The 23482-nt window shown below is 36.4% G+C and overlaps 1 protein-coding gene across 1 annotated transcript in view; it reads right to left on the bottom strand.

The window, feature by feature from the left end:
- ENO4 (enolase 4) overlaps positions 1-18607 on the bottom strand; it is a 189314-nt gene extending 170707 nt beyond the window's left edge. The window contains exon 1 of the mRNA XM_044660184.1: positions 18488-18607. Within this exon, the coding sequence (XP_044516119.1) occupies positions 18488-18607 (120 nt within the window). The remainder of the gene's footprint in view (positions 1-18487) is intronic.
- Positions 18608-23482: the final 4875 nt, after the last annotated feature.

The following is a 23482-nucleotide window of genomic DNA, read 5'->3' as shown; positions in this document are numbered from 1 at the left end:
CCTCTCTAAAGCACAGTTTTGCACATGTTCAGTCGTTTTCAGTTGTGTCTGACTCTTCTTGACCCCATTTGGGGTTTTCTTGGCAAAGATACTGGAGGGGTTTACCATTTCCTTCTCCAGCTCATTTTAGAGATTAGGAAACCAAGGTAAACAGGGTTAAGAAACTTGACCAGGGTCACACAGCTAATAAGTATCTGAGACCAGATTTGAACTCAGAAAAATGAGTCTTCCTGACTCTCACATTCTATCCATTGGGCCACCTAGCTGCCCTATGTTTTATTCACAGTGTTATATGACATATATATGGAGAGAGAGAACACATATAAGCCTTATATGTGTAATATATAATAATGTATAATATTACATAATAAACGTATAACAAAAATTTATAAAAAACAAAACACATAATTGTATATATCATACAATATATCATATAAAATAATATTATAATGTATAATAATGTATATATGTTATATAATATAATAAGAAGGCATGAAAAAGCACATATAAGCATTATATGTGTAATATATAATATATATAACAAATATATATAATATAATATATTACATAATAAATATATAGCAAAAACTTACAAAAATAAAATAAATAATTGTATATAATATATCATGCAGTATATTATGTAAAATAATATATTATAATATAATAATGTCTAATTATGTTATATAAGAATCCATGAAAAAAGTACATATAAGCATTTTTACATATATATGATGCTTATATGTGCTTTTTCATTCCTTCTCTTCATGAAGGGATCAGAAAATGAGAACATAGTAGGGGTCTGGAGGACAGAGCAAGATAATGATTGTAAAAGCCCTTTGTAACCCAAAGCACTGTAATAAATGTAAGCCCTGAATGATCTTCTCCTGTGGGCTACTGGCTACAAGCTGCTGGTTGCTGTCTTCTTGGAAGAGGATTGAATGGGGAAGCAGCCCTGGAGTTGTACATGATGTTTCCAAGTCAGTGATTGAATCTCTGTCACCAGAATGAGAACTTTCTTGAGTCTTTCCCCAAAGCATGGAAAAAAAAATAACATTCTCATTTTCTGAGCGTCACAGCCTATCTGCAAACGCTGGGCAGGGTAGAACATTCTCTCTCCCTCCAAGCAGTTTGGCATGGCTTATGGCTCATACGTTATTCATGAACTCCAGACTCTCAGGGCTTTTTATGGCATCCCAGAGGTTATCCTTCCTGAATCAGCCATAGAGCCCTTTTCAAGACTGCAGTGGCTACCTTGGAGCAAAGATGGGGGCCTCTAGGGCAGTCAGCTGTCATATGCTGACTCTTATGAAGAGGCATATGGACATGATGACTGCCTGGAATACACAGGAGAGAGGCATGATCTCGCATTAGCTTCTCCCTTTAAATTCCTGCCTTCTTATTTAAGCTTTCCTATTTATTTATTTATTTGTTTATCTATCTAGCTGTGGCTAAATTGCTATCTTATTCCATTATTAGGCCAAAGTGGGTTAGAAATCATTTGAACTAAATATATGTAAACAGCAATCTTTGCTCCTGGCAAATGTGATTAAAGAGGAATATGATTGAGAGTATATATTCTCATGAGCTAAGCTCAACTGATTTAATTGTGTATGTGGGAAGTGGGTGGAGGGAGGGAAGAGATGGAAGATGATAGGTTTAGGCTAATTTGTTTTTAGATGTCATTTTGCCATCACTTAAAGTCTTTGGTGAAATAATAGGCTTTTATCTAAATAGGAATACTACTGGCATGCTGCTAGAGAGGGTGGCTAGAGCCCAACCCTCTAGCCAAAAAGGGTGTTGCTTTCCTATCCTAAGATGCAGATATGCATCCAGAATTCTCCAGTTTTCATTTTCTAGGACTTCAAGCAGGATTAGATATAACTAGATTAAACTGACTTTTGGAGAGATTTCATTAAGGGGAGGGGGAGAGCGAGGTGGGAGCCACAGTGCAGACAGCAATCTCACCACCAGGAATGTAGTATGTAGTTATATTGTGAATAGATTGTCCATTCCTTAAGAGTGTCGTGAAGATGCTTGGTCCATTTGCTTCCAAGAGACTACAAAGTGAGCCTCAGGGATAATTCTTCACAGAGGAAACATGGAAGCAAATTCTATACCACTAGAAGAAAAGATCCTCCACTCCACACCCCCAACAAATTGGCACCAAGGGACAAACTTTCTTTTTGCCCTTTGCTACTTAGAGCTCTAAGTAGAGTATACTATCGTAAGTGTTAAAATTAATGGTTTAGCTAAATATATGAAAATTATAAATCTTTTATTTACAAAAGAGGTGGAAAGAGTGAAAGCAGAGGAATACAAAAAAAAAAGCATAGAGAAGACATTAACCTATCTAACTAAATACTATTACAGTGCTTGGCTCAGCCAGGATTTGTTAACCTTCAACTGGAATTAAACTCTCTCCAGAAGACAGGAAGGGAAAGCCAACTATCCACTCACTCAAGTTCCCTCCAAGAGGTAGGACAAGACAATGACTGGAGCTGAAGGTGACTCCTGAGGCTGTCTTTCTTCTTTGAGCTGACCTTCTTCTTGAAGTCAACTTCTTTCTTGGAGTCATCCCTCATCTTGGAGTCCACTCCTCTAGCCTCAGAAATTCAGGGCCTTTTATAATGGCTTCTTGTCTCCTCTCCTCTTCACGGGCCAATCACAGCTTTCAAATTGTCCAGCACTGCCCAGGGAGCAGTGTTTGTGGGAACTAGTTCACACCTCCTGGAGAGGTGAATATTCATTGAAAGGGTTCACAGTTTCTGAGGATGTGAACAAGTTTCTGAGTATTTGAGTTAGAAAAAAGGGTGGAACTCTCCAAGTATCTTGCTGGCTTCTTACCTAGCACTAGGTAGGTTGTGAATTCACTAAGTGGTTTGCTAGCTTTTCCACCTGGTTCAAGTTTGTGTTGATTCAAAGTTATTGTTAAACAAAGTGTTAACTCTAACTAGGCAAAGAGAATAAAGGAGTCCCTTTTACACTAATCATGGAATACTATGCTAGAAAAATCATATAATCATCTCTGGCCTGGGAGTTAAGGTGAGTATGAATCAAACTCTATCACTTACTAGTATGATTATGGCTAGATCATTTCATTCACTGAGCCTCAATTTCCTCATCTATAAAATGGAGATGATAATAATACTTGTATACGGACATCCACATGATGTTGAGATCTATAAGAAGGTCTCCAGAATGTTGGGTAGATCCTGTTCATCATAGACAGAATTGCATAGGATGGCAGACATAGATTGATTACAATTTACATTATTGGATTGAATTGATGACATCAACAACCCACGGAAGTTTCATTACCCACTCCCAGGAATGTTGTGGATAAAGTGCGTTTTAAAGTATTAAAACACTGTGGAAGTGAATTATTAATGTTATTAACTTGTCATGGTCTGGTAGACAGGCTATCAATCTCTTAAACCTTGAGTGCTACTAGTAGGGGTAAGTAAATACCTCTGGGTAATACTAGGTACTACTGAAATGCTTAAGGTATAAGTCAAAGATAAAAAAGAGAATGGGAAAAAATGGAAGTGGAATGTGAAATAAGAAAGGAAGTCCTATGGGATTTCATTTGTTTGTTTTGGATTAGGAAAGGGCAGCTGACCAGGAGGCCTATTCATTAAGTCTCACCCCAGGAATCTTTTGATCTTTGATTAATCAACCAATCAATTAATAAATCAACAGTCATTTACTAGAGACCTATTATCCCCTTTAGGACTGCTGGATTCATTTTTGGAAGTGGATGAGTTGATACTAGTGGTAGCAATGACTCTTTCCCCTCATTTTGGGAGTCCAAAGTCTGTTATACTATTCCAACCTCTCCCCATTGCCCCATTCCCCTTTTACACCCCCTCCATTCCCCTCTCTTTTATCTCCTTCTACTTTCTTCTCCACACCTGTCACTCTAGCAGTTTCAAGTCTTCAAGGAAAGAAAATTAACTCTCCTTCGCAAAATGTCGGGGGGGGGGGGGCTGCTTATTTATCACCATTTATAACATGGAAAATAGCTGCAATGAAAAGCAATTGAAAATCCTAGAAGTTCATAGGAAACAAAATTCAAGGAAAGAGCCATTAGTGAAATCCATGGACTCAAATGTCTAGACATAAATGCCCAACTTAGATAAATGTTTAGGTTACAAGATGAAGTAGAAGTCTTAAATCAAGGAGACAGTTTTGATTTCATAAATATCATTGAGATTTGGGTGGGATGAAATCCATGGGAGAATATGGAATAAAATACACCTTTTTCAAAAGAACTGGCTAGATAAAAGATGAATGGAATAGCATTATGTATTAATAAAATATATTTGGGAACAATTAGGTGGCTTAGTGGATAAAGTGCCAGTCTTGGAGTCAGGAGGATGTGGTTTCAAATCAGACCTCAGATACCTTCTAGCTATGTGACTCTGAGCAAGTCACTTAACCTCATTTGCCTAGCTCTTACTCTTCTTCTTGGAGTTGTTACTAAGACAGAAAGTAAGCATTTTGGTTGTTCTTTTTTTTAAGAAAATTTATGTGAGGCAATCCAGGAGTTTGGATAGGGAATGGTGGAAAACTTCTGTGAAGATAAATGGAAGGAATAACAGAAGAAATTTGGTCATTGAGGTATACTACAGACCATCTGGACACAAAGAGGTTATATATGAAAAGTTCTAGGAAAAGATGGCAAGCCTGGCATGATGGCATAAGGTAGGGATAAGGGACTTCTACTACCCAGACATCTGTTGAATCTTGACAAAAGCAGAGCAACCAATCATGTCTTGACTTAGCCCAATGATGATTTTATTGTTTAAAGAGGAAAGGAATAAAGTCAGCAAAGTAAGACATGCAACTAGATTTTCAGAGGACAGATATTGAAAGGTTCAAAGAAAGGATAGGTTTAAAATTCTCGAGGCAAAGGCTAGGTTGAGGAACTTTTAAGAATGAAATTTTTATTAAACAATTACTAGAACATAATTTTTAAAAAAATCATTTAAAAATTTATCTCTAATTGGTGCGTTGAAACAAGGCTACAGAGGACTGCTAATGAAGAATATACTACCTACCTCCTGATAGTGGGCAGAGACTCCCAAGAAATGAAATGAGAATTTTGGACATGGCAAATGAATGGGTTGGTTGTGCTTGACTATGTGTATTTGTTACAAGGGTGTTTTTCTTTTTCTTTTGGAGGGGAATTTGGGAGGGAGAAGGAAGGGAGAAAAAGTGCTGCCAAAATAAAAGAATAAACAAAAGAGGGTCATTGAATCATTTTTTCAAAATGCATAGAAGAGGACAGAAAGAAGGTCAGAGGAAAACACAGATAAAAACAGATTTGGAAGTCACATGTTGAATTTACTAAATAGAGGTCCATGCTTTCATCTATAATCCTTTTTTCTGTTCTACTCTGTATATGGAATGTTCTCTTTTTTGGTGTTCATTAAATTCAGAATAAAATTTTTGTTTTTGTTTTTGTTCTTTCTCTCTCTCTGTCTCTTTCTCTGTCTCTGTCTCTGTCTCTGTCTCTGTCTCTCTCTCTCTCTCTCTGTGTGTGTGTGTGTGTGTGTGTGTGTGTGTGTGTATTTAAAACTCTTACCTTCTGTCTTGGAATCAATTGATTCCAAGACAGAAGAGTGGTAAGGGCTAGGTGATGGGAGTTAAGAGACTTGCCCAAGGTTACACGCTATGAAGTGACTAAGGCCAGATTTGAACCCAGGACCTCCCATATAGGTATGGCTCTTAATCCACTGAGCTCCCTAGATGGCCCCAAAATAATTTAAACTAATAATATGAAATCATCAAGAGAATCACACCTGAAGAGAAAGAAACATATTGGTTGGCTGATGAGAATGATGTGGATACACAGGGAACTCATCAACTAGCATAGATTAAAAAAAAATATATATATATATATATATATATATACATGGGGCAGCTGGGTAGATCAGTGGATTGAGAGCCAGGCCTACAGACAGGAGGTCCTAGGTTCAAATCTGACCACAGACACTTACCAGCTGTGTGACTCTAGGTAAGTCACTTAACCCCCATTGTCTAGCCCTTACCATTCTTCTGCCTTGGAACCAACACACAGTATTGATTCTAAAGATGGAAGGTAAGGGTTTTTTTAAAAGATATATACAAAGGATGGAAAGAAACAAGGGGAAGTCATAGGAAAGATACAAAAATATTGTACCATATTGTAAGAATAATGTTGGAGTACCAAAGTTTAGGTGGGATTATAATTAATATCATAGAAAATAGAACTGCTCAATTCTTTTCTTTGCTCTTCTTTTCTCTCCCTTCCTTCCTTCCTTCTTCCTCTCTCTTTTCTTCCTCCCTCTCTTCTTTTCTTCTTTCCTTTGTTCTTTTCTCCCTTCTTCCTTTCCTCCCTCTATCTCTTCCTTCCATCTTTCCTTCCTTCCTTTCTTTTTTCCTTTCTCTCTCTCTCTCTCTTTCTCTTTCTCTTCCTTCCTTCCTCTGCCAAGAAATAATGGCCTCTAGAGAAGAAAGGTTGGAACAAAAAATGAATAATAAATGCCCAATAAAAGTAAAAGGGCAGTAAGAGTATACCTTACTTCCCTTGATGAGTTCAAATAATGAGGCCCAGTGAACTACATCCTTAGGTACCAAAAGAAATGGCAAATGTGTTTATTGAGCTCTTGTTAGTGATATCTGAAAGACTGCGGAGAAGGTACAGTTATCATAGCACTGTACAAAACAAATCTTCACCCACTGAAAAAGGTAAAATGTCCACTTGAAGCATGTGAAAACTACCCCTGGCAGAAGAGGCAGATGAGAAGAAGACAATCGATTCCTGAAAACTCAAGACTAGTGAGCTTGACTTCCATTCCTTAGTAAATTCCAGAATAGATTATTAAAGAGATGGTTAAAGAATATTTAGAAAAAGATTACAAGGAAGAAAAGCAACTGCTTGAACACATGGGCTGAGGCAGACATGATTGGGGATGTAGACCTGAAACTACCACACCAATGCAACTATCAACAATTTGGAAATAGGTCTTGATGGATGACACATGTTAAAACCAGGGGAAATGCGCATCGGCTATGGGGGGTGGAGCTTGTGGGGGTGAATGGGAAAGTAAGAACATGAATCATGTAACCATGATAACTTTTCTAAAAAATAAAAATTATTTTAAAAAAATATTACAAGGAGCTTGCAAAAAGTCATCAAGGACAAGTCATGACAGATTAGCTTTATTTTTTTTTTTGTCAGGATTACTAAACCAGTAGATGATGGGTAATTCTGTCAATATTATTGTCTAAATCTTAGGAAAATGTTTGATAAAGCAACTCCTTGAATGACAGTAGTTAGGTAGAGTTGGAACTGAATGCTTGAATGGCTGAATTCAATAGTAGTTCATAGTTTGATGTCACTGTGGCAAGAGATCTCCAATGGAGTGCCCAATACTTGGGCCTTGGGATGCATAATATTTCTTCTCAATGACTTGGCCAAATACATGTTTACCAGTTTTGCAGAGGACATCAAGCAGGGTGGGATAATTATCAATGTGTGATGGAGTAATGCTAGAATACCAGGTTCAATCTAGTAATATGAAAATGAATAGAGATACAATAGGGTGTGTGGAACCCAACTGTCATGTTGATCTTAACAGAGATATTTGGGAAGCTGAAGAGATGGTATGAAACTAGAAACCTGCAGGACGCACTCCTCCCACACACACAGGCTTGGGTGAGAAGGGAGGGCCTCAGTCTAGCTCAGAGCTCCTTTCTCCCCCCTCCCAACAAGCAGTTAGAAATCAGTTGGAAATGAAGGCAGGACTGGTGTCTTCTGGCAAGGCTCAGCAAGGCAAATCTCTAATGATGTTCACTTTCTCTTATATTCCCTACAGGTTTGACTAAGGGATAATAGGAGAAGCTTGATATCTTGTTGTTATCAGGGACAGACGAGGATCTCACTTCTTTGGCTGGCAACTGAAAGGAACCAAGCTTTATGGAGGCTGTGAGTATGCCCAAAATAATAGCCAGGCACAGCTACTAAAAGATGAAGTGTTACTGATAAAAGAGGAAGGGAAGGCAGGGAGGTTTTTCAAGGACTAGGATAAGATCTGGGAAGCCCTGAACTGTTAAGTAGAAATAGCCCCTCCCCAGGAAGGAGTGACAGACTTTATATCTAGCTTGCCCTCAAAGCCTATAATTATCACTTCTAATATCTAAAATAACTGAATGGTAACAAAAATGTTATTGCAGGAAAGGTCTAGTTCACCTAAACAGGCAAACTGCTGAGCAGAACCAAAATGGTTCTTGCCCTAAATGGCCTCCAAAACAATCCCAAACCTGGGAAAAGTAAGCAGAGGAATCTGCTCACCTCAACCCCCAGGAAAACAGACCCTAACTGTTTTCAAACTGTCCCCTCACACAGAGTTCTCCAGGGGGGTCCCCTGTAATTCTGGGTGAGGTTTGACCTCATCTTGCAGGAATTCCACTCTGCCATTTTACATGTTATGCAACTCAAACTGGCTTGTAGATCTGATTGTTAAGTGGTCAACGTGAATGTTTATAACTTAGAAAACGGCAAACGCTCTAAATCAAGGCTCATTTTATTGTTTTGTTTATTGTCTATGACTTGGGGAAGTGATGGGGGAAATGTTAATGAAGATTAAATATGAAAGTGTGTCATACACACACACACACACATATATATATATACAGTGTATAAATTTGTATATGTATATAAATACAGATATAAATAATGCATATATATGTGTATGTGTGAACCACTATATCTACATACATATACACATTCCAGTTATTTACTTGCACAACATAGATACAGGAAATGTCTTTCACTTGTGTTTTATAAGTCAGCTTTACAAGTATAAGATGGGGGAAGCATCTTATTAAACAAGTCTAGGACTCTTAGAGGGAAAACAAAATCGGTATATATCAGAAATATTTTGTGGAAGCTAAAAAATAAAAGTATTTGGGCTACATCAATAGGCATAGTTCCCAAGAATAAAGAGGTCATAGTCTCACTGTATTCTGCCCTGGTGAGACAATGTACAAAGACTTGTATTCAGTTTGGGGATTAACAGTTTAAAAATTATATATTGAAAATCCACTATTTGACAAAAACTGCTGGGAAATTTGGAAAACAATATGGGAGAGATTAGGTTTAGATCAACATCTCACACCCTACATGAAGATAAATTCAGAATGGGTGAATGACTTGAATATAAAGAGGGAAACTATAAATAAGTTAAGTGAACACAGAATAGTTTACTTGTCAGATCTCTGGGAAAGGAAAGATTTTAAAACCAAGCAAGAGTTAGAGAAAATTACAAAATGTAAAATAAATGATTTTGATTATATCAAACTAAAAAGCTTTTGTACAAACAAAAACAATGTAGCCAAAATCAGAAGGAAAACAACAAATTGGGAAAAAAATCTTTATAACAAAAAACTCTCACAGGGGTCTAATTACTCAAATATACAAGGAGTTAACGCATTTGCATAAAAAATCAAGCCATTCCCCAATTGATAAATGGGCAAGAGACATGAATAAGCAATTTTCAGATAAAGAAATCAAAACTATCAATAAGCACATGAGAAAGTGTTCTAAATCTCTAATAATTAGAGAAATGCAAATTAAAACAACTCTGAGGTATCACCTCATACCTAGCACATTGGCTAAAATGAAAGAAGGGGAGAGTAATGAATGCTGGAGGGGATGTGGCAAAACTGGGACATTAATGCGTTTTGCTGGTGGAGTTGTGAACTGATCCAACCATTCTAGCTGGCAATTTGGAACTATGCTCAAAGGGCTATAAAAGAATTCCTGCCCTTTGATTCAGCCATACCATTGTTGGGTTTGTACCCCAAAGAGATCATAGATAAACAGACTTTTATGAAAATATTTATATCCGTGCTTTTTGTGGTGGCAAAAAACCTGGAAAATGAGAGTATGCCCTCCAATTGTGGAATGGCTGAACAAATTGTGGTATATACTGGTAATGGAATACTATTGTGCTAAAAGGAATAATAAACTGGAGAAATTCCATGTGAACTGGAAAGACCTCCAGGAATTGATGCAGAGAGAAAGGAGCAGAGCCAGAAGAACATTGCACACAGAGACTGATACACTGTGGTAAAATAGAATGTAATGGACTTCTGTACTAGCAGCAATGCAATGACCCAGGACAATTCTGAGGGACTTATGGAGAAGAACGCTACCCACATTCAGAGGAAGAACTGCAGGAGTGGAAACAGAAGAAAAACAACTGCTTGAACACATGGGTTGAGGCGGACATGATTGGGGATGTAGACTCGAAACTACCACACCAATGCAACTATCAACAGTTTGGAAATAGGTCTTGATCAGTGACCCATGTTAAAACCAGTGGAAATATGCATCAGCCATGGAGGGGGGGAGCTGAGGGGGTGAAGGGGAAAGTAAAAGCATGAATTATGTAACCATGTTAATTTTTCTAAAAAATAAATATTAATAAATGTTTTAAAAATATATATTGATAAGCTGGAGAAGGTACAGAGGGAAGCAACCAAGATAAAGAGCCCCAAGTCCATATCATATTGTTGTTGTTATTCATTCTTCATTTTCAAAGAAGACCAATGACATCACTGGGTGATGTCTTGGCTTGCACATAAATTGAATTTAAGGGAGGCAGGATTGCACCAAGTTGTCAGCCTCGCTCTCTGTTCCAGTCATTGAAATCCAATAACAGGACAAAAGTCAGGATGACTGGCAATGGCCCAGGATACAGTAGATGACCTTGACATCATCTATGTCTAACTAAGCCTTAAGCATTCCACAAAGCCTCCTTCAGTTGCTTTCAATGGCTATTGGAACAAATTTTTCTCAACTTCCCCTTCTGCCAGATGCAGTCTCCACATGCTTGGGGTGGACACCCCCTTAACTCACTGATGAGTTTGAGGCCATTGGTTCCCCTCAAACTGGTTTATCCCTTCTGCTGGGATGGTTTTATTAGGGTGTAGCCACTGTGCATGCTACAGCTTTTTGGAGCTACAGGAAAGTTGGGTGAGAAGTGGACACTGAAGGCAGATAAGCAGCCCTGAAAAGGGCTTGGCAAGTCCTTACACCAGAATTACGAATCCTCCCTGAAAACCCCACATACTATTAGCAATGTTATATACAACATATTAACAACAGTGGAAGAAGCTACAAGCATTTGGATTGTAGAAGAGAAAATTCACTGAGGACATGCTAACTTTCTTCAAAGATTTCAAGATTGTCCTGGTGAAGAGGCATTAAACTTGTTCAACTTGGTCACAGATGGTAGAACCAAGAGCAATAAGGAGACATTTTATAGTGGCATATTTAGGCTCGATATAAAGAACAATTTAAGATATATATTACTAGAATAGGCTGGAGCAGAGAGAGTTCTTAAGTTCTTTACCTAAAGGCTAAGATAGATTGTGAGGGATTCCCTTATGAATGTGGGATTCAGCTCTAAATTCCTGTGGTTCTTCAAGTTCCAACATCTACCTTTGACAGTAATTGCTTAACTGGAGGGAAGGATTGTCATTGGAGAGGATAGTTTGTTGGAAAATGAAAATGTATCAATAATTATTTTTTTAAATGGAAACAGAAAGGGTTTGCCACCCAGAAAGGCTTTGTGGAAAGTATCAGTAATGCCCATGATACTATCTATTTCTAGCAGGGCTCATTGATAGGGCTTCCAGCAATTACTAATTACAGAGGGGCTGTGGATGATACTTTTTCAACTTGCCATTCACTGGCCTTGAGGAAATGGGATGATTACCACAAGCTACTTCTTTGTACCTTCTCCATCTTTGCAGAGTTAATGTCCAACTGACAGTCAACTATACAGAGCTCTCAGTGAAGCTCATTACATATTCTCTCCTGGGGCTCAATAGTCTTTTGAGTCAAGGCTATCCCACACAAAAGTCAGTTGTTCTCCCAGTTTCAAGCTAACTGCTTTTATGATTCATAATGATCATGGAAAGAAAAAAAAATTAGTCCTTGTAGTCTTTGAATCTGACTTTCATGGGAAACATCAGCTGAACTTTCTACTTGGGTTGAATCTTTTAACCTGGAAAAATTCCCTGGCCCCCAAAGCAGATTTTGTTCACCAAAGGAAAAAAAAACAATTTCCTTGTTTCATTCTGTGGCACTCCCCAACTTGAAAATAGTGCCAAATAAATTTGTTCCAGTTTTATCCCCAAACATCAGGACCTTGTAAGACCCAAACCCACTAGGGACAGTTCAAGCTGAACTAGCATGGCTCAGTGGGATAGCAGATAGTGGGTGAACAAATGAAATTATGATTTTTTAAATATCTTAAAAACCCATTATTCAATTTTAAAACCAGAGTTCCAATTGTGCATCAGCTAAGGGAGGTTATCAGGGTTTGGGGGAGAGGAAAGAACATGAAATATGTAAGTAGGGGAAAATATTCAAAATTAAAATAAAAAAATAAAACCAGATTTCCCTGCAGAATTACAAAAAAGCAAATAAATAACCACATCATTTATTTTCAAACCTTTAAACAGGGGCTGTTGCCAACTTTTAAAGAGGTATTTGTTAAGATGGTGCAAGTGAAACATTTCTATGTCTTTTATTCTGAGAACTGAGTCCAACTATTCTCTCCCCAACTATCATCTCCTTTACCTTTATGTAGAGTTCTATGCTGATTATTAATAACATGATTTTATAGACAGAAAAATGATTAAATTCACATGGAGGATCAAAAAGTTAAGAATATCAAGGTCAAGAATGAAAAAGTGGGAAAGAGGTCTGTCAGTACCAGATCTCACATTATCTACAAGGCTGTAATCATTAAAATAAGTTGATGCCGGTTAAAAAATAGAATCAGTGGAATGGATTAGGTGGACAACATGCAGAAGCAAACAAACACATTAGTATAGTGTTTTAAAATTCAAAGACCTCAGTTACTGAGGGGAAGGATCCATTATTTGACAATAACTCTTAGGAAAATTAGACAGCAGTGTAGTGGAAATTAGATTTAGACCAATATTTTATATTATATGCCAACCAAGATAAGTTCCAAAGGATATATGACATAGTTATAAAAGATCCATCATAAACAAATTAGAGGAAGAAAATACCTTTTAGATGTACAGATAGAGGAAGAATTTATGACTAAACAAGTGATAGGGAAGGTCACATGAGATAAAATAGACAACTTTGAGTATATATAACTTTAAAGTATTTGAGCTATCAAATAAAGTGTAGTAAAAATTAGAAGAGAAACAAGTTATCTAAGAAAAAATTCTTGCAATGGTTTTTCTCTGATAAAGATCTCATCTCAAAAATATATAAGAAAATGATTTAAATTTATTAGACTAAGTACCACTCCCCAATAGATCAATGGTCAAAAGATGAGTTTTCAAAAGAAGAAATCCAAGCTATCAAGAATCATAGGAAAAATGCTCTAAAGTATTAATTACTAGAGAAATGCTAATTAAAGCAACTTTTAGCTTTTACCTCATATCTACTCGATTGGCAAATATGACAAAAAAGGAAAATGAGAGTTGTTGGAGGAACTGCAAAAAGACAGATATACCACTAGAGCACTATTGGTGTAGCTGAAATTGGTGCAGCCATTTGGAAAGCAATTTGGAATTATGCTCACTGAGTTATCAAACTGTGCATACATTTTGATACAACTTTACTACTACTAGGTCTATATTCCAATGAAATCAAAGAAAGAAAGGCAGAAAGGATTTATATTTATAAAAATGCTTATAGCAGCTCTTTTCATGGTAGTCAAAAATCAGAAACTAAATAGATGTCCCTGGGAAATGGTTAAATAAATTGTGGTGTGTAAATATAATCAAATATTATTGTATCATAAGAAATGATGAAATGGACAATTTCCAAAGAGTAAACATTTCTACAAATTAATGCAGAGAGAAGAAAGCAGAACTAAGAGAACAATCTATGTAATGATAACATAACAGAGATAAAACAACTTGGAAAACTGTTTAACACAATGATAAACCCTGAATCCAAAAGAGTGGAAATGAAATATATCATATGCATCCCAACAGAGAAGTTACATACTTATAATTCAGAAAGAGTTATATATTTTTGGGTATGGCTAATATGAGAATTCATTTTGCCAGATTACATAAATATGTATTGAGGGATTTCTTTTTCAAGCTTTTCTTAAAATTGCTCAACTGGGGAGTAGGGATCCAGGGGGAGGGATGCTTATAAATTTTATATACATATATATGTATACATACTATGTGTGTGTGTATATATATATATGTGTGTGTGTATATATATATGCATATATGGAGCAGTAGAAAACACAGAATTTGGAATTTGAAGTCAGAGAATATGGGTTCAAATTCTTTCTCTGTCACCTACTCCTTTGCATTGCCCTGGGTAAGTAAATTCCTGATTAGAATGAAGAAGTTGGACCAGTGGGATAAAGTTATAAGGAGACAGAATTCTCACAAGCATAAAAAGGGAGTAGGAGCAATTTGGGACAAGCACATATATAGCAAAAGTGACAGTTTCCAATATGGCAGCTGGGGAAGTGATAGAATGGAAAAAGCAGAATGAGAACTCTTGCTACACATCATCATAATGACTAACCCTAACAATGATCCTGAATAATCAGAAAAGCTAAAATTATATGCAAAATCCTCAAAGAAGTCATTAACTAATTAAAAATCAATCAACCTTACTTCCTGAGAAAGTTCCTCTAGTGGATGCTGTGGGAAATACAAAGATGAATGAGGTCAAATCCTGGAGAGCTAAAAACTCTTAATAGGAGAGATAAGAAATAACTAGAATGCAAAGTAGTAGATAGTATTATTTAGTAGTATACAAAGTACTATGGTAGTTCAGAGGAAGGAGAGGTCACTTCTGGCTTAGAGTATGATGAGAAGCATTCTAGAGCAAATATTATGAACATTCAAGGAAGAGTTGGATTTGGACAGGTAGAGCTATATGAAAGCAGACTTCGGTGGAGGAAATCACATAAGCAAAGATGCTGAAGCACTGAAACTGAGAGAGATTGACCTGCAGGTAGAGAAGAGCTAGGTTTAAATGCTGCCTTATATACGTAATAGTTGTGTGACTACGAGCAAGTCATTCAGCTGTAGGAATTAGTTAGGGATAATCTGGTTTTCTAGGGTTAGTTAAAAGAAGGGAATTTTGAGATAAGCCCTGGGAAAGGATTCTGTGTAAGAAAGGAATTGTGGATCTACAACTGGAAATAACTGAACTTCACTTCCTTCTTGCATTTTTACCAAACTGGAGGGAGGTTTTGTCTCTGACTACAATTTCCATCAAGCTGAAAGAGGGTTTTCCTCTGAGAGATTCTCCCTGGAGGATTGGGATTTTGGGGAGAAGCCCTTGGCATCTCAGTAGAGGATTTACTTGGAGGAAACCAATTTTCCCTGAGCTCAGGTTTCATCTTCCAGTGGTCCAGCTGCCAGAATTCCTATTGGTTAAGGTAAGCCAAATCTTTCCATCTATAACTTTGGTTACTTAATACAGCAGACAAACTCACGGTTTTTTCCCCTTTCTTTCTTATTAATTATTGGTAGTAAGTTCAGATTAAGTCAGATAGCATGGGGCAGAGGTGTTCTTAGATAGCATAGGGAGGATAAAGCAGGGACCATAGAAAAAAACAAAGGCTCTCCTTCAGCAAGAGACTTAGAAGTTGGGTGGAGTTAGTTTGGAAGTGCTAACAGTTTTTTTCTTCCCTTGTTAAAATAAACTTTATTTTCATAAGAGGAGGGCTTTTGTGCTTCACTGGCCCTGGGGAGTTCCTACGTGTATTGTAACATCTAACATCCCTCTAGGACTCTTCTACAATACACAGCCTACTTCAGCCTTTGTTATCTCATCTAGGTAGCAGGTAGGTAGCACAGTGGATAGAATTCTGGTCCTGGAGTTGGGAAAAATCTGGCTTAATTCCCTTAAGAGTTGATCCTAAGAAAGTCATTTGACCTTCTTGTGCCTCAGTTTCCTCAACTATAAAATGGAGATAATAATAGCACCTAATTCTCAATATTGTTGTAGGGAACGAATGACATAATATTTGTAAAAGTTTTTAACAGAATGCCTGGCACATAGTAGGGCATTTCATAAATGTTTTTCCTTCCATTTCCATCTGGGAAATGGAAGTAACAATAGTACTCACTTCACAGAGGAGTTGTAAGATAATGTTTGTTAAAATATCTTGTAAGTCTTAAAGTAATACATGCGTGCATGTATATCACCTTTTATCATTACTAACTACTTATATGAATGTCATGTGCTTGTGCCTTGAGTATTTTCCATTTGTTTTTTTTCCTAGGATTTGACTTTTCTGTTTCCATTGCCCCACCCCAAGATAAGCCATATATCCCTTGGGTATTAATTTTCCCTAGTTCCTGAGGTGCTTTGCATAAAACTGTTCCAAGAGACATCATGAGGAAGGACATTGCTAATATTTTCCCAACCAGCCCTCTTTTGAAGGTATAAAATAATTAGATTATAGAGGGGTATGTAGACTGTCTTGGAATTAGGGCAATGTCTTGCTTATTGCCACATAATACAATTTTTAAAAAATTATTAGAACCTAAAGAACATTCCCAGGTAACAGTATACTAGGGCACCAATTGGCTACCCTTCATGGTACTTTCACTTCAGAGCTAATAGAATGGACAATGGGGCTGCATATTTTCACCTGGTCCTTTGTATTCTTTAACAAATTCAACTAGTCTTCTGACCATAAATCTTTCATGTAAGATAGTTTCAGTGCCTTCTTATTCAAGTCCAAACACAGATGAACTGATCTGGCAGATGAATGCAGGGCTGGAAAAGCTAGATGAAAGAGTTTTATTCCCTAGTCATGGGGAACCATTGGAGACCCTTGAACAAGATAATTAACATAATCAAAGCTGTTCAATAGAAAGATTTATCTGGCAGCAAAGTTCAGGATAGACAGGAGGAGAAAGTTTGAAGATAAGGAGACCAGTTAGGAGTCTATCGAAATAGGATACAGTGTTAATGCAATCTATAATAAAGTGGTAGCAGTTAGAATAGAATGGACAGGTGAGATATGGGACATATTTTCAGAGGTAGAATCAATAGAATAGGTTGACTGACTAACTGATGTATTGGTGAGAAAGAGGAAGCAATCAGAGAAGAGTGAGGCTAAAAACCTTGATAATGGAGAACTTAGCCAGAAACAGAGAAGTCAAGGGGTGAAGAATAATTTTAAGCCCAGTAGATGGAGGAGTTGATGTTTAACAGGCAGTGAGAGCTCTGGAGAAAGAAACTGGGGTTGCAGATGTAAAATTGAAAGCTATCATCATGGAAGAAAGACAAAGGAAGAAAAGGAATGATGAAATGAGGAGGGGAAGAGAGGGAAAGAAAACAGAAGGGGAAACAGGGCCCAAAGTGACACAACTTGGCACAGAATGAAAGTATTTTATCTGCTTGTTTATGAACATACTTGGTTCTGCCTTGTTAAAACCTAAGGATTTGGGATTAGATTTTGACTTTTGTTTCATGTGTTTATTTTATTGTTTGTAGTATCAAAATTTATAATTAAACAAAAAAGCCTTAATTCTTGAAACATTAGCTTCAATTAAACTTTAAAATTTAATTTATCTAGAATCACACTTGGAATGTCTTTTTCATCCACAAACAACACTTCCTGGAGAATTCTTCACCAAATAAGAGATAAAGGAGTCCACAAAATAAAAAAATAGAAAATTTTAAATATGCGAATTTCAAAAGTTTTTATTTTAAAAAAATCAATGAAACCTAGACAAGAAGTAAAGCTTTTGACTGAGAAAAATTCAATTATCTATGATAAGAATGATAACCAAGACACATTATAATTATAATACAAACATACAACCAAGAGCTACTCCCTTACCTGAATGGTCAAAGAATAGGAACAGTTTTCAAAAGTAGAAATGCAAATTATTTACAAGCATATGAATAATTATTCTACAATACTAATAAAGGAAAAATGCAAATCAGAACAACCCTGAGGTTTCACTTCATATTCAATAGTATGGCAAAAAAGTAGAAATAGTCAATGTTGGAGTGGTTGCAAGAAAATAAGTATGCTGTTTATAAAACTATGAATTTATCCAACCATTCTAGAAAGTGATTTGGAATTATGTTTTAAATAAAGGAATAAAATGCCCATATCCTTTATTTGAACAGATGCTATCATTTCCTTTCTCTCTAATCTTTGATTTCTCCTTATCTACTAGATCTTTCTCTGCTAACTATAAATATATCGTATTCACCTTCTTTATCCCTAAAAATGTAAGTGAAACTGAAAAAACATCAATACAATATAGTCTCTGTCCTCTCCAGTGACTTCCCAGTAATCCCCTTGAACACCTTATCTCAGCCTGAATTCTAGATACTCACCTCTAGACTTTATATTTTCTCCAGGACTTTCCTAGAAATTCTTCAACACATGGCCCATCCCCAAACCAGATGGACCCCATCTTGCCTTCTGACCAGATTCTCTCTGCTCCAGTCAGCTATGAAGTGAGCCTCCTTGACTTCAATGGACACCACAATCGATATCACCACCTGTAACAAAATGGAATTTCCAAAGAGGATCCTGAACACTCTCATCTCCGCTTTTCTCAACTCTCTCCAGTCACAGTTACTCTTTTGGGACTCGTTCTACAGTACTCTCAACTCCTCATATTTTCCCCATCCAGGGATTCTGAACCCCAGAGTACCCACATCTTAGTTTTATTTCCTGGCATTCATTGCCCGTTTCCTTACTTCTATCCCTTTCAATCAATGGTGTAGGGGAGCCATCTCATACCAGTCCATGAGAGCCCACTGTTAAAATTTCAGGAATTTTTATGAGCTGACTGTTTAATACAGCTAGGGTGTAGTTTAATCAATTTTTGCACCACTCATGTTATTTATTACTTTAAAAAATTAGTGTCAAGCACAGCAGAAAACATTTTAAATTATTCCATTGTCTAAATGATTGTGGCTTTAATAATGAATATCTGAAAGCATACTTAAACGTATTTTGTTCTAATGGTACTAATATAATACTGTGAAGAAAATCTGGAGCAGCTATAAATTGGTAAAATATTTTCCTAAAATCATCATTTGGTTCTTTTTAAATCATTGACTGCAACTATCACTTGACAATTCAATATTTGAAATAAAACAAGTTAATCATGAAAAAAAATTTCTGGATAAAATTTATTCTGCTCATCATCAATCTAATAAAATCACGCTGAGCTAGAAACTGGCTAAAGAATTTGACATTACAAGTATTAAAATTATTCAAGCACTGATATTGAGATGGATATGATATAGTTTTTAAGTTGCTACCACTGTATAGCATGCATATACTATGTTATATATGCATTTTATCTTCTTCTTATTCTAATTTGCTTGAGAGATTAACTAACATTAATTTCTTTCAAAATCTTGCTTTAATGATTGATATCCTTTGTGAATTTTCTTTATTTTCAACTGCATTGAAGTCAAGATTAACTAGCATTCAGAAAATGCTAAAAAAAAACAACTAATCAACAATCCATAAGAGCTTTGGAAAATTAAAAGATTGGTTAGAAAGCAAAACAACTCATGTTGAAGATCTGATTAACTCAAAGAAGTTTAAAGATAATCCATTAAATAAAAATAATAAATTTAATGCTCTTTTTAGGAATATGTTACTAGAAAATATAATTTAACACAGGAATTTACCTCTTTTGTCAGACAGAAATAATAATGAAAGCATTTGAAACTATTTTGTTTTTTAAGAACCATCTATTTGACCTTGTGAAAAACTAATTTCACCATGGATAACTGGTGAAAAATAATTATTTCATTTGAATGAGTTTTAAAATATAAAATTATTTGAATGATTTTCAGGATTTTGTTGAGAATAATGTAGAATCAAATACTGTTCCAGTCCCTGAATCTATTTAAAAAGGTAAAAAGATCATTGGCACTAATGTGCCAAAGAAGAAAGGGTTTTAGTGTAATGAATATAATTTGTATGAGGGTAAGGAATAGTTTAACAATAGATCAGATATCAGATTTAATGACTACATTTATTAGGAAAAGAATTAAAGAATTAATGGACTGGGTTGCAACTCCATTTGTCAAATCATGGTTGAATTGCAACCAAAGGTTGATTATGAATACTTCTATGCTCAAATCCCTTGCCTTTTCTATAATCTCCAGTCACACCTTGCTTGGTTGATCTATTGAAAATCTATTTTACATAATCACAAGAACAAGGTAATTCATTTATAAACTTCTTAATCAGTTTTCTACCCCACTCACCACAGAGGTCCTAAAAGTTTTTCATCTCTCCTCAAGTCCAAGGAAGTTCTTTCCTCTCCCCCATCAACGGAGTAGCTCACCTTTTTTACTTCACTGAAAAAACTGAGGCCATTTGCCAAGATCTCTCTCTTCTCCCTTCCTCATCTCACATCACTTAAATGTCTCATTCTTCACTCCTATTATTAAAAGTTGCCCCTCCTTGTGCAACTAAAACCATTCAACATACACTCTTAATCCAATCCCCTCCATATTCTCTAGCAGACTGCTCTCTATCATCTCCTTTCTCTCTAATTTTTTATCTCTTCCTATCTACTAGATCCTCCTCTCCTACCTATAAATATACAGTGCACATCTTCTCAATCCTTAAAAAAGAATAAAGAAAAAAACATTTCACTTCCTCCACCCATCCCTTCTAGTAGCCATCCTTTATCTCTCCTCTTCTCTGTTAAACTTGACAAATCTTTCTCCTCTGAGATCCTCTACTTCTCTTCTCACTTGTTTCTAATCTCTCTGCAATCTGGCTTTAGACTACATAATTCAACTGCAACTACAATCTCCAAAAAAGCCAATGATCTCTTAACTGCTAAATATAATGTTTTTTTTCTGAATTTTCATCCTTTCAGATCTTCTTGAGGGCAGGGACTATATTTATATCTTTTTTTGCATCCTAGTGCTTAACATAGCACTTAGCACAAAGTAAGGATTTAATAAATCTTGTTGACTGACAATTACTACAACAATGTAAATAAAAATTACAATGTCCAGAACCCCAAACTAAATGTTATATAATGATAATGATTTAGGTTGATCCTAGAGAAGAGGCGCATCTCCATTCTTAGAATTTAGAAATGGGAGTTTTGAGTATGGAATAGTGTTGGTTTTAATTCTTTTTTCTCTGTTTTATTTTAATCATTGAGTCAGAAAGGGACAGATAGTTTTGGAAAAGAACGATGTAAAAACAAAAGAAATCAATTAAAAAGATAAGAATTAAAAACAAGTCTTTCATTGTATTTTTTTACTTGTTTCTGAAAGCATTCACTAAAGGGATCATTGATATTATCAGGCTGGGGCACTTTTACATTGTTTTCATTTTGTGACATATCAGTCACATTTCATCAGTCTCACAATCTGAGAAGTTGTCTCTCTTGGCCCTGACATTTCAAGGTCAGATGTTTGACAGGTTCACTCAAGGTTACTCTGTGTTTGTAATTAGAGTGTTTGAAGAAGCTGGCTTCATCTATGTGGAGCCCATTCTGAAGCTTTCAAAAACAAGTTAGAATGAATGATGGTGGCATCTTAAATGAGGACAAATAGTAACCAATTTTAATAGCTCACCTCGAAGGCTGACTTTTCAAGGTTGAGTGACTGATGTTCCTTGGGGTTGAATCACTGATATATCATGCTGTAAGGAGTAAAGCTTTAGCCCAAGAATGCCTGAAGGGGTTCTTCCAAGAGCACAAACTGAAAAGGATGGGAGCCCTTCAAAAGCATTAACCTTAGGGGCAGAAATAAACGTGTAAAGCTAAATGCTGCCCCTTTTTTTCTTACTTGCTACCAATTATTTTTGGGTAAATTTATTTGAGTGACAGGCAAGATGGAATAGTGAAAAAACGTTGGTTTTAGAATCAGGAAGTCCCTGTTCAAGTCTGTGTGACCATTGGCAACTTATTTAATCTCTTGGTTCACCAAGTTACTTTTTAACACCAAATTACAGATGAGTTGGCTGTTACTATCATGGGAGGGAATTTCCATATTGTAAATGCATTGCACCAGTGAAATCTGGTCCTCATGAACCTCCCTAAACTCTTCCTCTAAATTGTGGTGCATGGTAAACAGTTTTGCATTTGTAGTTCAAATTTCAGCTCTATCACTTATTGTTTGGACGCCATTACAAACATGACATTTCTTTCACCATTTCTTCATCTTAAAATGAGAAGGTGAGTTAGATTGCTTTTAAATTCCCTATGAGTACCAACTAGGAACCCAGATCTGTGCCAAATGCTATTAAATTTACTTTAAGACCCAAAATTGCTCTATGATCAAGTAATTTATAATCTAGTTGAAATCTTAATTTAATCTTGCTACTTTTAGACATCTTCAAAGTAGTTCAGTAGCATGTAATAAGCTCCTTCGAGCAATAGGAATAATTTCATCTATCTGTCTATTCCTAGACAATGTCTTACATATAACAGGTACTTAATAAATGTCTGCCATTTATTAAATTAAATCTCAGGGCAATACTTTTATCACCCTTTTTCTTCTTCTTAATTCTGATCTCCTTTTCTACTTTCTCCTCTCCTCAATTGGTTCCAGGGAATGAGAGTGATCCAAATCAATTCAATAAGTGGAGAGGCTGGAGAGAAACCTGTGATCAGAGTAACCATAGTGCCTTCAAACATTCCAGGTCTGTGTTGTTTCATCCATCCTTAACACATAGAGACTAGACAGAACTTAGACCTACCCATGTTGTGTTCCTGTCTATATCCCCAAAGAGAATCAGTAACTATCCCTTTCTTCATTCAATACTTCAAGAATGGTCTCCATCTTATTCACTCTCCTTCTTCCACTTCCTCCACAGCCTCCTTCCCAACTGTTTTGTAGCTCATATCAAACAACATATCCTAGGGAAAATCCCTTCATTGTTCCTCTCCCAGGCAATTCTGATAAGTGCCTGACACTCAGGAAAACTATTTTAAGGAAGTCTTATATGTATTTCACTTCACTCCCTCCTCTGTGCTCCCCTTCTCCACAGACTCCTTGCCAACTATCTCACCATTGACCAAGTATCATTTTCTCCCTTCACCCATACACCCATTCTAGTACTATGAATCAAATTAACTCTACCATTATTCCTGGATGGAGCATATCAGATTACTCTCTTACAGCCCCTCTCATCATCCCTATTTAACCCTGAAAGTGCTTTTCTATGACCACTACTTCCCTATGGATGTTGTCTTTCCCCCATTAGGAAGGAAGGAAGAAAAGAAGGCAAGAGAGAAGGAAGGAAGGAACAAAGGAAGGAAAGAAAAAAGGGAGGGAGGGAGGAAGGAAGGAAGGAAAGAAGAAGGGAAGAAAGGAAAAAAGAAGGAAAGAAAGAAGGAAGGAAGAGAAAAAGAAGGAAGGGAGGGAGGGAGGAAGAAAGGAAGGAAGGAAAGAAGAAAGGAAGGAAGAAAAAAATTAGGAAAG

This window comes from Gracilinanus agilis, chromosome 2 (assembly GCF_016433145.1).
Source record: "Gracilinanus agilis isolate LMUSP501 chromosome 2, AgileGrace, whole genome shotgun sequence".
Taxonomy (NCBI): domain Eukaryota; kingdom Metazoa; phylum Chordata; class Mammalia; order Didelphimorphia; family Didelphidae; genus Gracilinanus; species Gracilinanus agilis.
This window is presented reverse-complemented; position numbering and strand designations above follow the sequence as displayed.